Below are 19,622 nucleotides of genomic sequence, written 5' to 3'. Positions count from 1 at the left end.
ATAACAGAGGCACTAGGGTGTTAGTTTTTAGGTTTTTTATTTTATTTTTAGAAAAATTTTCCATGGTTACATGATTCATGTTTTTACTTTCCCCTTCACCCCCTCAAACTACCCTCCCCATAGCTAACACGAATTTCCACTGGTTTTAACATGTGTCATCAATCAAGACTTATTTACATATTATTGATAGTTGCATTGGTGTGGTAGTTTCGAGTCTATATCCTCAATCATGTCCGCATCAACCCAAGTGTTCAAGCAGTTGTTTTTCTTTTGTGTTTCCTCTCCTGTAGTTCTTCCTCTGAATGTGGGTAGCATTCTTTTTCCATAAATCCCTCAAAATTGTCCTGGGCCATTGCATTGCTGCTAGTATAGATGTCCATTACATTCTATTTTACCACAATGTATCAGTCTCTGTGTATAATGTTCTTCTGGCTCTGCTCCTTTCACTCTGCATCAATTCCTGGAGATCTTTCCAGTTCACATGGAATTCCTCTGGTTTATTATTCCTTTGAGCACAATAGTATTCCATCACCCGCATATACCACAGTTTGTTCAACCATTCCCCAATTGAAGGGCATTCCCTTGCTTTCCAGCTTTTTGCCACCACAAAGAGCGCAGCTATAAATATTTTTGTACAAATCTGTTTATCTATGATCTCTTTGGGATACAAATCCAGCAACGGTATGGCTGGATCAAAGGGCAGGCATTCTTTTATCGCTCTTTGGGCATAATTCCAAATTGCTATCCAGAATGGTTGGATCAGTTCACAACTCCACCAGCAGAGCATTGTCCCAATTTGCCACATCCCCTCCAACATTCATTACTCTCCCCTGCTCTCATTTTAGCCTATCTGCTAGGTGTGAGGTGATACCTCAGAGTTGTTTTGATTTGCATTTCTCTAATTATTAGAGATTTAGAACACTTTCTCATGTGCTTATTGATACTTTTGATTTCTTTTTCTGAAAATTGCCTATTCATGTCCCTTGCCCATTTATCAATTGGGGAATGGCTTGATTTTTTATACAATTGATTTAGTTCATTGTATATTTGAATAATTAGACCTCTGTCTGAATTTTTTATTATAAAGATTTTTTCCCAGTTTGTTGTTTCCCTTCTGATTTTGGTTGCATTGTTTTTGTTTGTATAAAACCTTTTTAATTTAATATAATCAAGATTATTTATTTTACATTTTGTAATTTTTTCTAACTCTTGCTTGGTTTTAAAATCTTTCCTTTTCCAGAGATCTGAAAAGTATACTATTCCTGTGTTCACTTAATTTACTTAGTTTCCTTCTTTATATTCAAGTCTTTCACCCATTCTGAATTTATCTTGGTGTAGTAATATGCAAAACATTTTTGAAAAGTGGTCAACACTTTTATTTCTATATGAAAACATTTTATTTAGTACCCAACCCAATCTTCCAAAAATAAGTAGTAATGTGGACAATTTTCAGGAAGTCGACAGAAGTTTGGTTCTTAGAAGTATTTCTTTCACATTTAAAACAAAATTTTCAGAAATTTGGTATAGCCACTTGGGTATTCATAAAATAACACCAAAATAAATATATATTTATAACCAAGAAATAGTCTTCATGTGGTAGGATAAGTTTTCTCAAATATTCCATCACACACACCATATTGGCTAAAATGATAAATGGGCAAAATGACAAATTCTCAAGGGAATACTAATACACTGTTAGTGGAACTGTGAACTGATCTAAACATTTTATGCCCAGTCATAAAATTGTGTATACCTCTGAACCCAGAAATAACACTATTAGGCTTATTTCTTAAGGGGATCAGGGAGAAAGCTCTGTGTTGGCAAAAGAATGGAAATTGAGGGGATACCTATTAATTGGGGGAAGGCTAAACAAGTGATGGCATATGATTGTGATGGAATACTGGTTTACTTGATTTGTGCCACTCAGGAGTTGTTGGCTGATGATTGTTAAAAACAAATGATCAAATTGCTCATTGGCTATGGGAGGGGGGAGAGAGGAGGGGAAGGAAAGAATATGAATCATGTAACCATGGAAAAATATTCTAAGTTAATTAATTAAATAAAAGAATTTTAATGAACATAAATGCAACAATAAAGGCAGATAAATCAGGCTGGATCAAAGTAAGTGACCAAATAGGCATAGTAATTATCACAAAACCAAGAATAATAACAATATTTTATCTGGTAGTATAAGGCTTGACTTGAGATTTACTGCTTAAGTTTTCCTTAGGTCATGGAGTTCTTAAAATAATTACAGTAATACATTTTTAATTGTTATTATCCAGACTATGTCCTAAAATTTAGACAAAACTTCCTGAGAATTAGAGGTATCCAAAAGTGAAATAGGGAATGGGCCACCTCAGAAGCAAATGGAATTCTTTGCACCTACAATTGTCAAGAAAAGACTGGAGGATTATATTCAATTATGGTAAAGAATAAATCTCTTATTAATGGGAGTAAGAATATTTGACATCTAAAGTTCCTCCCAACTCTGAAATTCTGTGATGCAACCAGTTCAGTGACTTTTCTAGAGAAGACAGTCTGCCCTAAACTTATGCCAAAAGTAAACTCAAATTTTTAATGAAAACAGGCTAAAAAAAGAATCAAGCATGTAAGAATTATATTAATAATCTACAAAAGCTTTCATGGAAAATCTGGGAGACAAATATTCTAATCCTCTGTGAAATGGAGCTGTGAAACGGTATAGCCATTCTGCAAAGCAATTTGGAACTATATTTTAAAAGTCACTAAACTGTGTATATCCTTAACTCAGTGATGTCACATCTAGGTCTATAATACCAAAAAAATCAAGGAAAGAGAGAAAGGACAAATACGTACAAAAGTATTCATAGTGGCACTTTTTGTTGTAGCAAAGAAATAGAAATGAAAGGAATTCCCATTAAATGGGGAATGGCTGAACTTGATGCCATAAGAAATGTCAAATGGGACAAATACAGAGAATTTTGGAAAGTCTTGTATGTACTGAGGCACCCTGAAGTAAGCAGAACGAGGAAAACAATTTCTACAATAAGTATAACATTAAAAAGAAAAATAATTTTAAATTTAAATGACTTGAGAATTCTGGTCAACACAATTACCAACCAGAAGAATGAGGAACTCTGCTTCATATCTCTTAACAAAGAAGTAATAGACTAAAAGGGCAGAGTAAGTCATACATTTTCAGACATGGCCAATGTGTGATTTGTTTTGCTTAAGTTTATCTCTTTTAACAAATGGGGCTTTTCAGAGAGATGGGTTGGTCATAATGATTCTCTCCCTGAAAAAAAGAAGGAAAGAAGCTCAATGAAACAGTTTAAAAATACATCAAAAACAAGGAGATTCAAAGGGAGACAAAGATGAATAGAACAGCTTTGGAACTAACATTGATTTTGTTATAGGACTTTTTTAACAGGAAAAAAAACTAAGCTTTATTCATGTTTTCATATCTTTTTTATGTTCTTTACATGAAAATGTTTGTGTTGGTCAAGTTAATCATAAAAAAGAAGAAAAAGAACAAATTCAAATGATACTTTAATACATGTTGATCTCACCTATAAATTCATATTCTTGCATAAATCAAAGGAGACACATTCAGTTGCTTCTTTATTTTTTTTACAGTTACTTATAAGTAACAAAGGAAAAAACATGCTTAAAATAGATTGAGAAGAAATGTTACTTTTGTGAGACAAGACAAAACAAAATAAATAATGATAATCAAAGATAAATTAGTTTGGGTGGGGGGAAGGAGAGTTCTGTATGTCACTCTTAACCTCTTTTTTACATGTATCGATTTCGGATATATTCTCTGTACATAGAGATATCCTCTTTTCCCAGGGTCTGCATGATGCCTTTACCAGCTTGGATGTGTGCCTGAAAAATCTCAGTAGATTTTCTGTCCACTCTTGGAGGCTGAACTTCATAAATATTGTCTTGAGAAAAAGAGGAGATATGTGTTCTGTAAAAGTAAAAACACAAATGGTATTGAATTAGGTAAAACATTTAATGGACATTTATAAGAGATCGTGACTATGAAAGCATCTGAAAACAGAAGGTCTACAAGTGGATTTTGCCAATATTTCAAAAACAAAATACATTTGTATCACCTAACAGTGCTAGACACAAAATATGTGATCAATCAATACTATGAACCTTTCTATCTATAGTCAAATGAAAAAATGCTATAAACTACTATTACTTAGAGAAATGCAAATTAAAACAGCTCTGAGGTACTATCTCACAACCATTGCATTGATTAACATGACAAAAAGGGAAAATGATAAATACTGGAGTGGAGGTAGAAAAAGTGGACATTAATGCTCTAGAGATAGAATTGTGGATTGATGCAACCATTCTGAAGGGCAATTTGGAACTATGCCCAAAGGGCCATAGAACTGTGCATACCCTTTGGTCCAGCAACACCACTACTAGGACTGTAAGGCAAAGACATTTTTTAAAAATGGAAAAAGAGGGGGCAGCTGGATAGCTCAGTGGAGTGAGAGTCAGGCCTAGAGACAGGAGGTCCTAGGTTCAAACCCGGCCTCAGCCACTTCCCAGCTGTGTGACCCTGGGCAAGTCACTTGACCCCCATTGCCCACCCTTACCAATCTTCCACCTATGAGACAATACACCGAAATTAAGGGTTTAAAAAAAATGGAAAAAGATCTGTATGTACAAAAATATTCATAGCAGCTCTTTTTATGTTGGCAAAGAATAGGAAATTAAGGGAATGTCTATCAATAGGGGAATGGCTGAACAAGCTATGTATGATTGTGATGGAATACTATTGTGCTCTAAGATATGACAAGCAGGATGCTTTCAGAAAAACCTAGAAAGATTTACATGAATTGAAGGGAACAGAAGCAAAGGAATACTGCACATAGTAACAGAAATACTGGCACAATGATCAGCTGGGAATGACTTGGAAATTTTCAGCAAAACAATGATCTAAGACAATTCTGAAGGACTTGAGATGAAAAATGCTATCCACCTCCAGAGAAAGAACTGCTGGAGTCTGAATGCAGACTGAAGCATACTATTTTTTATTTTCTTTGTTTACTTGGGGGGTTTTTTGGTGCTTTCTTTCATAACACGACTAATATGGAAATGTTTTGCATAACTGCACATGTATAACATATATCACATTGCTTACCTTCTCAATGAATGGGAAGGGAAGAGAAGAAAAGAATTTGGGACTCCAATTTCTTAATAATAAATGTTAAAAATTGTTTTTACAGGTAATTAGAAAAAATATTTTAAAATACTTTGAGTTTTTCCAAGAAACATTTTCTATTTGGTGTCAAAGAAGCAGGGACTACTGCAAAAGAAGTGAATAGACTAGGTAACCTCCCATTAGTATAATTTAAATGTGTTTGCAAATATATCCTTGATGGGAATTCTGTTATGCCTAAAATTATTATCCATGCTTTGGGATTGATTAAGGCACTATCTCGAGAGAACAACTCTCTTAGGGATGATTAAGCTAGTCCAGGCCTCTCAGCTTCCCATGGAATCAGATTCATTGAGTAAATGTTCTGAAAGAACTTTGCTCTTAGCCCAAGGAAATTTCTTCTTTAGCCCAACCATCACTTATTGTGATCTTTAAACTAATTAGTTAGTTCATTCAGTGACTTGTCTCTAGTCTCTTCAATTTATGCTACTGGCATGATCCCCAAATATCTTTATTCTAGCACCCAATCCTTCCCCTATCCTTTTTAAAGAAAGGATTTATTTACAAAGGAACGAGTACGAACAATCAGAAACAGTGCCTGCTTACATTTTTTTAAAAGAGTTCATAAAGAACACTCACTACCTACTCCTTGATGGATGGTGTCCAAGTTTACTCATTAAGACGAACTAGCAGAATCCAACCTGCTCTGACTCCCGAGGTCCCAGCACATCATAGACCCATATGACCCCAAAATAAGAACACCCTTTTCCTCGGCCATGCTTTATTTCCAAAACCTACTCCTACCCCTTCCTCTAACGGATGACTATGTAGAGGGCCTTAAATGCCAAGATAAGGGTCTGGTCTTTGAGACATGATAGAGATCCTCTGAAGTCTTCAAAGCAAGCCTCTGGCGGAAGCAGTCTATACGTTAAATGAAAATTCATATGGAGGCAGTGGTTATTATTCTTGGGTGGAGAAGCGATATAAGAAGATATGACAATAAGTCTAGGTGAATGATAGTGAGAGCCTAAACTACAACAATGGAAAATGGAAAGGAAGGTCTGGATTGAAGACTATTTTGGAAGTAGAATGGACAGCACTCAGAGGCTGTGAGCCCGGGAACGGGGAGAATGGTCATGCTATTGGTGAGTCAGGAGGAAGAAGAGGTTTTGGGGAAAAGATGCAGAGATCAGTTTCTGACAAGTGGAGTTTGAGGTGCCGCCATAACAAGTGGGTGAAAAGGCTCAGGGAGCCATTCTATCTAGTGATCTGGGCTTTAGGGGAGTCAGGATTCCCCTCTGGAGTTAACCACTGAAGCCCTAAGAGCAGAGGAGAATGATGAGAAGAGAGCAGAGAAGGGGACCACAGGCGACCTCAAGGATTGTCTATGTGAAGGGAGGCAGAAGGAAGAAGCCGAGTCAGTCAGAGAAAGAGAGGCTTGTTCAGAGAACAGAACCTGATAGAGCAATATCAGAGAAGCAAAGGGAGGAGAAAAGACCTGGAAAGACCCAGTTGCCAACGATAACAAATGATGTAGAAAGAAGGATGAAAACTGAGAAAAGTAACTGGATTTTGTAACTAGGGGGTCATTGCTGACAAAGGACAAGAGTTTATGTGTGAAGGGAGGATTAGAGGCTACTGCCATACACAAAAGGCCTTGGGCGAGTCTAATGCTGAGATAACATATTGCACTTATACTACCCTTAGGGGTCAACAAGGTAGGAGAAGAAGGGAAAGGAACAAGTATTTATTAAGCTAGCTCTATGTACCAGACACTTTGCTAAGCATTTTACAAATATTATTTCATTTGATCTCGTACATTACAAATTATCTCACTTTGACCTCATTTGATCTTCACAATATCCCTGGGACAAAGGTGCTATTATTATCACTCCCATTTCAATGTGGAGGAAATTGAGGGAGAGAGAAAATAAGTGACTTGCCCAGGGTCACACAGGTAGTAAATGTCAGAGGCCAGATTTGAACTTAGGTTTTCATGACACCAGGCCCAGAGCTCTAGCCACTAGGCAACCCAGTTGTCTCAAGCACATAAATTAGAGCTGGAAGGGATCTTAGAGATCATCTAGTTCGAACTAATCTTTTTATGTTATAGCTGAAGAAATGAAAGCCCAAAGAAATCAAGTGATTTATATAAAGATACACAGATAATAAGTAGCACAGCCAGGACTGAAGCCAGGTCCTCTGATACCAAATCCAATAACTCTTTCCACCATTTCTTCTCTCTCCCAGGAAATAATGAATCACTGTACTTGGCCCTTATTTTGGTGGTACCTTTCTTTCACTGATTCTAAGAGTTCTTAAGAAGCTAGGACCTCTAAATTTAATCTGATTTTTAAAAATTCACATCTCTTACCTATGAACACAAAATATAAATTCAAATGTTCATCATTTAGCAGCAATATGACACAAAGTCTGCAGGGATGCCATTTTCCAAGCAAAGCATTCATATTATATTCATACCATCTTCTTCATTTTAAGTGAACAGAAATAAAAATTGATGTTTTTATTAAATTAAAGAATTCATGAAATATAAGAGGTAATATCAAATCTTAAGGCATCAGATTCCTATTTTGTATCTTAATGCCCCCCACATACCCCTTTTCTTTAATATACTATGATTATTATTCTGAAGTCTCTTGCTAACACATTAAAATATTCAGCATTTATAAAATCTAACTAGTAACTTTAAATTTACTTGCTATACATTGATCTGCATATGCCTACATTACAGTAATTTCCATAATTCAAAGTGAAACCTGGTAGGTAGCATGCAGAATCTAACTATATCAAGCATTATCCCTACATTTGGGCTTCCTCTGAATATTTAAGAAAATGGTCATCAAAGAGCCCATAGTTTAAGCATCATCCACTGTCCACTGATCTGAGTTCCCCAGATAGTAAAATATGTTATGAGATGCATCTAATCATTTAAAATAATAATAGTAATATCTCCTATTTGGATAGTACTCTGAAGTTTTCAGAAAAAGCACTTCCTTATACATGAAGGAGGCAGGGCAAGTATTATCCCCATTTTGCAAATGAGAAAATTACTTTCTGCTACTCCAGATGAGGGAGTGTATCTATAAAATGGGAAATCTGTATGGCTCTGGCTATGTGCTATCTGGCAAAAATAGACTTACAGGGTACCCTGTGGATTAGGAAATACATTTCCTGTGGTCTAAACTTTTAAGATTCAGTTGTTGAAGGGAATAGGGCAAGTAATCACTTCATTCCCTTATGGCTCTTTCCCCCAAGACATTCTGGGTGACTGAGCATCAGGGCAGGAACAAGAAGCAGCAGGATCTGTGGCCAAGCAACAAGTCAATAACTTACTCAGGGATGAGGTGGCTGATGGAGCTTGGCTACGGGACCAGGCTCAGCATCTAAAGGTTTTCAAGGCAGCCCTTAACCTACTTTTCAGTAAGCTCTTTTACTGCTGTGAAGAGTAATGGGCAAAAATGAATAGAAATCACTTTGTGACTACAAAATGTTAACCAAGTAACTTAAAATGACATAATTCTGTGCCAGGCTTCTTATCCAGACCCTGACCATACCCAAGATGGCCACAACATTAGGCTCACGTGGGTAATAGGGGAAAAAATGTGGCAGATATTCCTTCTTATTTCTTAGAAGTGCTGTTTTTTATAACAGAGATGTAATGACATCTACTATTATTAATGATATGACTATAATGGAATACTTATAATTATTGTTTAGTTCATAATAAAAAAGAAAATATTGTGAAAAAATAAAATATTCATCAAAGTATCAGAAATCTACTCCCTTGTAGGCCGCTTTACAATGTTTCATAGTGTTCCCCCCCCTTATGAACAGAGGTGACACTCAGAGAACAGAAAGAATAATAAATTGCTGTACATGACCAAGGTGGCAAATTGTTTTGCTTAATTATGCATATTTGTGAAAAGGGTTTGTTTGTTTTTTTCAGATTGGGGTGGAGGTGGTGCCTCACTCAAAAAGAGTGAGGAACTTATCCAAGATCTCACAGTTAGTATAACTAACTAGTAGAGCTGAATGTAAGATTGAGGGCTTGTGACTTTTAAATACAATGGTCTTTCCCCTTTAATATATATTCTCTGTTTAATGAATACTCAATACATGTGATGGAGATAATGACACCAATCACATGGTTATTGTGAGGATCAGGTGAGATTACATATGGCAGAGTAGTCTGAAAACTGTGGTGCTCAATCCCAAATTGAAAGTATTAATATTTAAATGATTGAATAATGTCACTTGAATGATGCACTCGGCAGAACTCAGATCAGTAGGTACTAGATTGTTCTAGAGATAGAGGGAAGATATATTCAGCTTCTTTTCATCCATCCACCAATGGCATACAATCTAAGACAGACCCAAATAGATACCTGGTAATACCAACAAACATCCAAAAAAAGTTAACTATAACAGCATAGGATCATTTCTTTTTCTTACATATGAACACTAAGTCTAATAACAGGAAGATTTTTATTTTATGCATGTCCCTTTGTGACATTTCTAATTATTTTTATCGTACATATAGCACGTACTTTTGAGAACAGTACTTATACTAAGAAATGAGTATACTTAGTCCTACCTCAAATTCACAAAAGAGAAACATGTCAGGCAATGAAGAATTTTTTTGAATTTAAATTAAATCCTTAGTGATATCTTATCGTATTCTTTCTTAAATACAACTTACTTTATCCAATCGACTGCTGAATAACAACTTTGTTTTTCACCAAGATACAAGACCATATAATTTAATTTTCAAAGTACAATTCCTATAAAATCTCTTAAGTTTTTTGTTTTTGCTTTGCATATATTAGCCACTAAATGTCTTTTTTTAAATTTATATGAGATGGACTGCTTTGTATATTTAATATCACTGTTTTATTGGTGATAGTAAATGTAGAAGAATTTTTTGCATAATCACAATGAATAATGAGTACATGAAAAACTTCTTGAAATTTTACACTTTTTTAATGAACTGATATTTGAGATTTGATATTTGAGTATACTTAAAATCCTGTTTCTAAAACAAAAATAATTTTACTTATAGTGTCCATCTTAAATGAATTTATATATCTTCTTTTAAGAACTTATTAAAGATGTTTTAAAATATACATTTTAAATTTCCTCCACTAATGTCCTACTCCATCACTTCATCATGATTTGGAATCTTAAAAGATCTGCCAACAGAATGTTAATTTTGAAAAGATCCTAATAAATTGGAGAAGCTTTAAATTATAGGCCTAATTAAAGGTTCTATTTGTCATCTGAGGACCAGCGTGACTGAATTCAGATAACTCATCACTAGACATCTGGCTACCAATGAAAAATGTTTGGGGCCTCAAGTAGCTTATATATCCATTTGCAAATGCAGAAACGGTCAATTGAGGGAGTACCCCTGATGAAATTATTAATTCCTGATATATTAAAGGAAGGCATTTTGAACCAACAATATAATTGGAAAGAGAAACAGGCAAGCAAGGGTGTTATGCTTCAGTGAACAATATAGAGACACTAGGCACCTAGAAAGTAGGGCATGGAGTATAGATGTAATCAGGAAAGTAAGGTTATTCTAAAGACAAACTTTACCTACTTCATAATTTAGCCTAGGGCTGGGCCTGGCCTTCTGATCTGGTTAAGTTGACAAGACAAATGAGTGTTCAGTCAACATAAATATATTTAGCAGCAAGACATCCAACTGAAAAAATTCTTGCAGTCAAAGAGAGAAATGAGATTGGATAGTGTCTGTACTAAGAAAAGAGGCTAGGTGCTTATCTTGAACCAATTTATAAGTAAAAGAAGTTATAGATTTAAACATTTTTCTTCCACTGAAACCTTGGGATTTATTTGACCCAGTTCTTATATAACTTGATTTATCAAGGGATTAAATTACATGAAACTAAAGAGAGATGATATTAAAGCCCCAAAGCATGCTATGGAACTGCACTATAGAAAACTGAAAAGCAAATAACAGCCTTTTCAGGTTTTTATGCTATCAACAGCACTAATAAAGCCGATGCAAAATTTGGCTAGATTGGTTAAATTTCAGGGAAGTTTTCAATGGGTAGGTTCTTATATAATGGATTTTGTACAAAAATCTCCCCTAATGTCAAGATAATGAGAAAAAAATGGCTTTTTTGAGGCAATGAGAATTAAATAGGGAAACTTACGACAGCTAAAATAAATTTAGAAATGAAGGCAAAATATTTATGCTATGGCATGCTATTTAAGTCATAGAATTACACAACCATGAAATCCTGGAAGTTGGAAGAGCCCTTATCAAGTCCAACCTTCAAAAACTATAAGAATCCTTTTTACAACATGCCTAATGGATCCATCTAGCCTGTACCAAAATATCTGCAGTGTCAGGGAAATCATTACTTCACAAGATAGTCCATTATGTTTTATGGAATAAGATTCCATGGCAAAATAAACCTCAAGTATTATAGATATAAATCTTAGCTATTATTAGAATAAATCTAATTAATATAAATCTGCCTTCCTATAACTTTCTACCCACTGGTAGAGGTTTTTAAAATAAACTGAACTCAATTTTTCCTTTTAGCCCTTTAATTACGTAAATGCAGCTACCACACCACTGCTTAGCCTATCCTTTTCCAGATTAACAGTTCCAACTCATTTAATAATTTTTATAGAACATGGTTTCCAGATTCTCTATCATGCTAATCAAAAATTAAATGGTCACTATTCCTTATGTGGGGTGACCAGAAGTTCTATTACTGCCCTTGATGGGAGCCCATATTTCTAGTAACAAAACCCAAGAGTGCAGTAGGTCTTGTAGAAGTCACATCACATTGATGATTCACATTGAACTTACAGTTAATTCAAACTCCCAGGTCTTGTTTGCATGAACAGTTGTCAGGCAAGATCTCCCACATCCTATATTTATGTAATTCATTATAAAATGAGGGGGTTGGACAAGATGATATCTAAGTCCCTTCTAGCTCTAAATATGCAAAATTCTGAGCAATCACAAAATCTACTCTGTCTCAGAACTGAGGAACTATACAGGAACCATAGAGGAACCAGAGGGGAACTCTCCAGGGTTACAAGAGATTCTATAGTAATGGACAGGGTTTCTTAATGTGATATCACTTAAGTACTGCTCACTTGGCTTAGCATTTAGTCCCTGAAAAATTTTTGCCACCTCCACGTCTGCAGTCTTCTGAAGGTAGGCATTCCTCTATCTCTGGGGCTTCTATCATTGTTTGATAAATTCCTCTCAGGAGCCTTCATTTAGGAAGTAAACATGCTAGCCATGCTCACCTCTAACATGGCTCAGACCTTGACCCTCTGAATTATTTTTCCATTTTGCTTCTGTACACAGGGATATTCTCTCCTACATACTCCTCAGTGCATTACCTACCCTCATTAGACTGAAAGCTTCTCAAAACATTACTAGTGGAGTTATGAACTGATCCAACCATTCTGAAGGGCAATCTGGAATTATGCCCAAAGGGCTAAAAAACAATGGATATTCTTTGATCCAGTAATATCACTACTAGTTCTGTATCCAAAAGAGGAAAAAAATGGAAAAATACCTTTTTGTACAAAAATATTTATAGTTGCTTTTTTGTGGTGGCAAAGAATTGGAAACTATAGGGATGTCCCTCAATTGGGGAACAGCTGAACAAATTGTGGTTTATGATGGTGATGGAATACTATTGTGCTATAAGAAATGAGGAACAGGATGATTTCAGAAAGAGCTGAAAAGACCTACATAAACTGATGCAGAGTGAAATAAGCAGAAAATTATACACAGTTAACAGCAATATTGTGGAATGATCAACTGTGACAGACTTTGCTACACTCAGCAATACAATGATCCAGGACAATTCTGAGGGACTTATGACAAAGAATACTTCCCACCTCCAGAGAAAGAACTGTTGGAGTAGAAATGCAGATGAAAATATTGTTTTTACTTGTTTATTTGTACTTATGTTTGGGGATTTTAGTTCTATAAGATTATTCATTTACACAAATGAACAATAGGAAATGTATTTTGCATGATAATATCTGTATAACCAAAATCAAATCACCTGCCAACACCAGGAGAGAGAAAGGAAGGAGGGAGATAAGTTCAATTACATAACTTTGTAAAACTTATGTGGAAATTTGTTGTTACGTGTAATTGGTAAATAATAATAATAATAAATAACAAAATGAAAATAAAATATTTTAAAGAATGTAAGCTTCTTGAAGGTAGGAGGTGTCAAAGATGAAATGTTTTATCCAATCTTTAAATAATTTGTCAAAACACTATTCCAATCTGCCCATCAGAACTGGGAGTAGATTAATTCTCTCATATGCTTCTTGGGAAGGTAATGTAGGAGGGCATCATGATGAGCCCTCATGACCTATTTTTAGCATCATGGTATGCTGTAAGATAAATTAATAAGATGTTTAAAGATTAGTTAGCTGGGAGGTTTAGCAAGCAGGGCTGGAGAATTCTAAATGGAATGGGGAAGCAGGAAGTTATGCTTCTCTCTCTGAGATGGACTCCATGGTGGCTGGGGACAAGTTGTAACTGACCCCCTGGGAGACCTTAGAGGAAGTGGAGTTTGTATCCTGATATCCTGGTATCCAGAAGGAGGAAAGTCATCTGCCTGTGGGAGATTTTGGTTGAGACTATAAAACCAAACCCGGGTTGCTGGTCAGCTCACGTTGGCTTAGCTCCCTGACTTAGCCAACTGAAGGAGTACTGGCTGAAGACCTGGGAAAGCTGTATCATCGCTGGATTTTGACAGGACTCAGCAGGGAGCATTCCATTTTCATTCCTGATCTCCACTGTGCCCTGCCCTGCTATAGTATCTAGCTTAGTGTAGATAAGTTCATTCCCTAACCCTGAGGCTTGCCCACAGACTGGTAGAATAGAATCCTCTTTCCCTTCTTTCAGACTATATAGTTCATTGAATTTTATAAAACCTGTTTATAAAACCTATTGTCAGTCTACTCACTTGTTAGTTTCAAGACTACCTGGCTAGGTGGATCAGTGTGACAGGTAAGGCCCAACAGTCACTCCTGTCAACTGCCATTCCCCAAACTCCCAAACCCAATTTCCCAACTTCTTTGGTCCCAGTCTATTGTCCATTCCTGTCTTTGACTCACTCTTCTGAACCCAGATAAAATATATAAGTTAACCCCAGGTTTTACCTTAAGAGGTATAATGTACTGATTGTAAAATAAGGGGGTGACAAGATGATCTCTAAGGTCCCTTTCACTCAGCATAGCCTTGGTTTGCCTCCACCTTTTGATATGGCTGCAGTCAGACCCAGTGGAAAGATTATTTTTTTCTCTTCATAAATTCCTCTAAATCTATAATCCAGTGCAGTGAATCCTCCAGGATATTCCTAATTCCTGGAAAAAGTGAATTATCCAGAGGAAAAAAATTGGAAAGTAGAAGCACTCATTATGTGTGACAACTGGACAAAATTGGTACTTTGCCAAAAATGGGGCAAAACACACTGTATCGGTCTCTAAGGCCCATTCTGGGTCTCTCAAGCTACTATTAGATATTGTCACTATATCTTGCAGCCACGTTAACTGTGAATGACTCTACGTTATAGTATAGTTTCTTCCCATCAGGGCTTGCAATGGACCATGAGTTGCATGGTTTCTGGTCCTCTTCCCTCACAAGTTTTTGTGTAAGGCCTTCTTCAGACCTTACTTCAAAGGCCACCTCTAACCTTCATTAAGCCTACTTCTAGGAAAAATGCACACTAACTGTGGGATGTCATAATTATGGGGCTACCATAAAAGTTTTTTCAAGGCCCAAAAGGTCTGTTTTGGTTCCATTACCCAATGGAATGTAGTCCCCTTTCTAAAGTATTAAGTAAAGGGTTCTGTTGATCAAAGTATCATAAATTACTAATCAAAAAATTCATGGTTTTAAGAAAGCATGACAAGGCCTTCAATTCAAGGGATGCCCCCTAGTTTCATATGCTTGCTATACATTCTAGATCCATCAAACCCTAAAATAAATCCCTAAAGGTACTTGAGGTTGATGAAAAATACATGGCGTCAAAACAATGGCAAGGACTGATCCAGGCCAGCTAGGACAATATCTTTAGGATACTGTCACCCTGAAGGACATAGCCCAGTTTCAGTACTGTTCAAATCTATTTTAAAAGGCTATGTTATTTTTCTCCAGCTCTAATTCTTAGAAGATTATAAATACTCAGTAAATCCAATTTAGTAGAAGTGTGAACCTCCTATTCTTCCTAAGCTTTTAGAAATTAATAGCATAGTTTTGAGTTATTTCATTGAATGACCTCTGGAATCACTAGAGCTGCATCTTCCCCCTTTCTTAGGGGAAAAGATGATTAGTACCCTTGCAGTGAAACAGTGTGCAAAATAAGTTCCTTTTTCACTTTTCTGATTCTAGGTCCACATGTTTATTTCTCTTCCTCAGTCCCTACTAGGCATAGATGAAGTCTCTGATACTCATCTTTGAGAAGTCTCATAAACCTTCTCCGTAACAATGAACTTGTCAGTCACATTTTTTCCTACTCTGTCCAGTGTGAAGATTAGCCTCCATATTGGAGAAATGGAAGCAAAGTAGGAGTTGAATAGTTCTGTATTTTTTTAAGAGTACACCATCAATCATTTAATCAAAGCACATAGTCAACTCCTTCCTTGACCTTTTTTGCTCCATAGTTTTAAAAGCCTTTTGTTTCAGGTCTAGGTATTTTCATAAGTCATACCTAATTCTGGGCTTTTTGACACTATTTTTTGAGTCTATATCATTTGTTGTGATAAGCAGACCTTTAAAGTCTTACCTGGCTTCCTCACACATACACTGATATTTCCATTTGCAAATCCGGATACACATTTTGTGAAACACACTGATGCCAGTCTAGAAGGGTTGGGAGCAGTTTTAATAGGACATCAATGTCTACCAGCAGCAGCTCACTGCATTTGCCAATCAAGGGTTCACCAACTGTAAAACTCCTTAATACACTCACAATGGAGTTCTTCAAAGTGCACTATTACTGATAAGTCCTGAGACTATATGTACAGAGCTATATGTACAATGATCCACTGATATGTTCTGCCAACCACTAAGCTGGATGTCACCAGCCAGAGATGGTTAGAAGCATTAAGCTATAACTAACCATAAGCAGGTACTACTGACCAGGGTAGACCAAAGCTCCAGGCATTCTATCCCACATTCCCCATTGATCAGAAATCTAGATGCTCATCATAGAAGGATGAACAGCAGTCTGTAACATAAAGGAAGCAAAGTCAATAATATAAAAATTGCAACTCAGAGTGTAGGACTTACAACAGAGACTGTTGTATGCCATAAGGTATATCCATATAGTATAGTGCTAAACTATCTCTGTACCTGGAAAAAGTAATGCAGGTCAAGGAAAAAGGGAATGATCCCCGGACACAAACAAAAACCAGAGATAACTCCATTGTTGAGGGGGTAGTAGAAGTTGAAGCTGGATAATGGATTACTCTACCAGCATTGCTGTTGCTCACCCTTTGTTTCTGAAGAGGACAAATGACAGCATGGGGTGATGATGTCTTGACTTGTACATGAATAAGATTTAAGTCAGACAGAGTTGCCCTAAGTTGTCAGCCTTATTCTCTCTTCCAGAGTCACTGAAGTTCAGTGGGAAGACCAAAGTCAAGAGGATTGGTGATGACTCGGGATGCACTGCATGACTTTGGTTTCTCCAATGTCTAACCAAACTCTAAGCATTCCACAGTACCTACCTCAGGTGCTTTCATGGCCACTGAAACAAACTGTTCTCATTTGCTCATTTCACTAAGGGAACTCTTCATGTGCCTGGGGCAGACATCCCCCTAACTCACCAGCAGGTCTGAGGCCTCTCAGTTACCCTCAACCTGGTTTAGTCCCCCTGTCTGGATGGTTTACAGAGATGTGGCCACTGCACTTGCTACAGCTTCCTGGAACTATAGGTGAGATGAGAGCTGGGTGGCAAGTAGACATGAAAGCAGGAAAGCATCCCTGAAAAGGGCTTGGCAATCTCTTATATCAGAGGTACTAGTCTTCCCTGAATGTCCTATATACTCTTCTAACCAGAACTGAGTACTGTATTGTACTAAGTACTAAAGCATTTGGTGGCAAATTAGGAAGACCTGAGATCAGATCTGGCCTTAGCCACTTCCTATCTATGAGACCCTGGGCAAGTTTGTTTAATGCCTGTTTGCCTCTGTTTCCTCAACTGTAAAATGGAGATAATAATAGCACCTACCATGCAGCATTGTTGTGAGGATCAAATGAGAAAATATTTGTAAAAGAGAAAAAAAGACATAATATCTAGGACAGTGTAGGTAGAGTAGGCACTATATAAATACTTATCTCCCTCTCTCTCCTTCTTGCTCTGTACCAGACCATAAGCATTATTATACAATTAGACATTATTGTACCCTCCATGACAATTTGGGGTATTTATGCCAAAAAAATCTCTGGGCTAAGCAGTATATGGATATAAGAAGTGTTAGAGCTATGCTCGATGTATTCAAAGTATTATCTATTCATTTTGAACAGCATAAATACAAGCAAGCCTTTGGATCTGGTATATACAGAATTCTTATTTTTTGGAAGGAACTGGTAAAGCTTAAATAACATTCTAGTAGTAATGGCTCTTCTCACCCAACACACTGGGCCTATTCAAGCAGAAACCAATTAAAAGATTTTTGGTAGTAAAGTGTTATAGGAAAAGTATTTCTTGGTATCCTTACAAGAAGCCATTCTGTTGATGGTCAAGATTTTACAGCAAACTGCTAAAAAAATACTAAATATGGCAGAAACTAAGAAATCCATCACCATATTCTATCCTCACAAGTCTTAACATGTTTAGCCATGTATAAGTGATATGGTCTAGTTATCAGTCTTCTGAATGTTCAAGATGGCTGTCAAGCAATTGTATGATGCTTGAGTTTGCTGTTAGAAATTCCAGCCAAGGAACAGACTGCTGGACAAGAAAAACAGAAACTAAACAAAAGCTACTCTCCTACCAAGCAGCCAGGAGATTGGTTAATCTTCAAACCTTTAAAATATTCCCTGAGAATGAATGATTAAGGTCCTGCAAAGGTGTTAACATCGAAATGAATTGCTATCTCTTTTTGTAGTGGCAAAAAATTGGAACCTAATTGAATGACTAAATGAGTTGTGGCATATGATTGTAATGGAATATTACTGTGCCATAAGAAGTGATGAACAGGATTAGTTCAGAAAAACCAGGAAGGACTTGTATGAACTGAAGCAAAGTAAATTGATCCAAGACAACTAACTCCAAGGGACTCAGGATGAAAAAGGCTATTCATAGACATAGAAGGAACTGTCAGAGTATGAATGTAGAATGGAGCATAAGTGTGATGTGTCTTCTTTCAAGACAAGAGGAATATGGAAATATGTACCAAATGGCAGCACTGTATAACCTATATCAGATTATTTAACACTTCAGGGACAAGTGAGGGAGAGAATCTGGATCACAAAATGTGAGAAAATAATTGTTAAAAATTGCTTCTAATTTAATTGTTAAAGTAATTCTAAAAATAATTGTTAAAATTACTTCTAAGTGTAATTGAAAAAAATTAAAAATATAATTTTTTTAAATGAACTGCTGTCATGGGAGAAACAGTTAGGTTCTCTGTGTCTCTGAATATGTTATTTCACAGCTTCAGCCCTCAGTTTCCTTATCTGTAAAATTAGTTTGAATTAGATTAGATCAAAGTTTCCTTTGAACTCTAAATTTTGTGATATTCTTCATTTGACCAGTGTGTAGTATACTTCCAGTGATGTCGCTCTTTTTTTCTTTTTCCTTTTATTCTTAACTGTTTCACTCTTGAATTTGCATGGTGCCATTTAGATACATTATACCCTCTCTTGTGCCTCCTTTTTCAGTGTATTTATTTCCTGTAAAACAATGTCTTTATGGATGTATTATAGTCGTATTATAGTCATGAGTCCAATCTTGGCAAGAATCACTGATACCTAGATCACACTTCCTTTTGAAATTTCAATTCCATTTTATTGAATGTACTTTGCTAACTAGATAGCTGGGACCATAAGCATCATACCTAACTCTCTTACCTTATTTGATTACTGCTCCATGCACTGTTATTCTTGTTTTCAGTTGCAGGTCTACAGTATCTGGTTTTACAGGCTTTTTTCCTGGGCATTTTTCTACCTTTCCTTTGAATTTCAGTTTAAAACCTTTTTGACAAGGTCAACATATTCCCTTTCCAAATCTCCCTGTACTCATGAAATGTGCAGGATCTTTTAACAGGAATCTATTGTTCTGAATTAAGAACTAAGCTCCCCCAATCTAAATCCTGTTTTTCAATGTCATCTACAGGAATTATTTACTTCCCATATATTACTTTCTCTTTCAAAGTCACATTCTTCAACTGGAAGCATAAATGG

General features: G+C 36.2%; 1 protein-coding gene across 1 annotated transcript in view; it reads right to left on the bottom strand.

Moving 5' to 3' along the window:
• Positions 1–3,590: 3,590 nt before the first annotated feature.
• FIG4 (FIG4 phosphoinositide 5-phosphatase) overlaps positions 3,591–19,622 on the bottom strand; it is a 169,184-nt gene continuing 153,152 nt past the window's right edge. The window contains exon 23 of the mRNA XM_044676692.1: positions 3,591–3,955. Within this exon, the coding sequence (XP_044532627.1) occupies positions 3,778–3,955 (178 nt within the window). The 3' untranslated portion in view covers positions 3,591–3,777. The remainder of the gene's footprint in view (positions 3,956–19,622) is intronic.

Source organism: Gracilinanus agilis, chromosome 4, assembly GCF_016433145.1.
Source record: "Gracilinanus agilis isolate LMUSP501 chromosome 4, AgileGrace, whole genome shotgun sequence".
In the NCBI taxonomy this organism is placed as follows: domain Eukaryota; kingdom Metazoa; phylum Chordata; class Mammalia; order Didelphimorphia; family Didelphidae; genus Gracilinanus; species Gracilinanus agilis.
The sequence above is the reverse complement of the archived record's forward strand: the minus strand, read 5'-3'. Positions and strand labels throughout refer to the sequence as shown.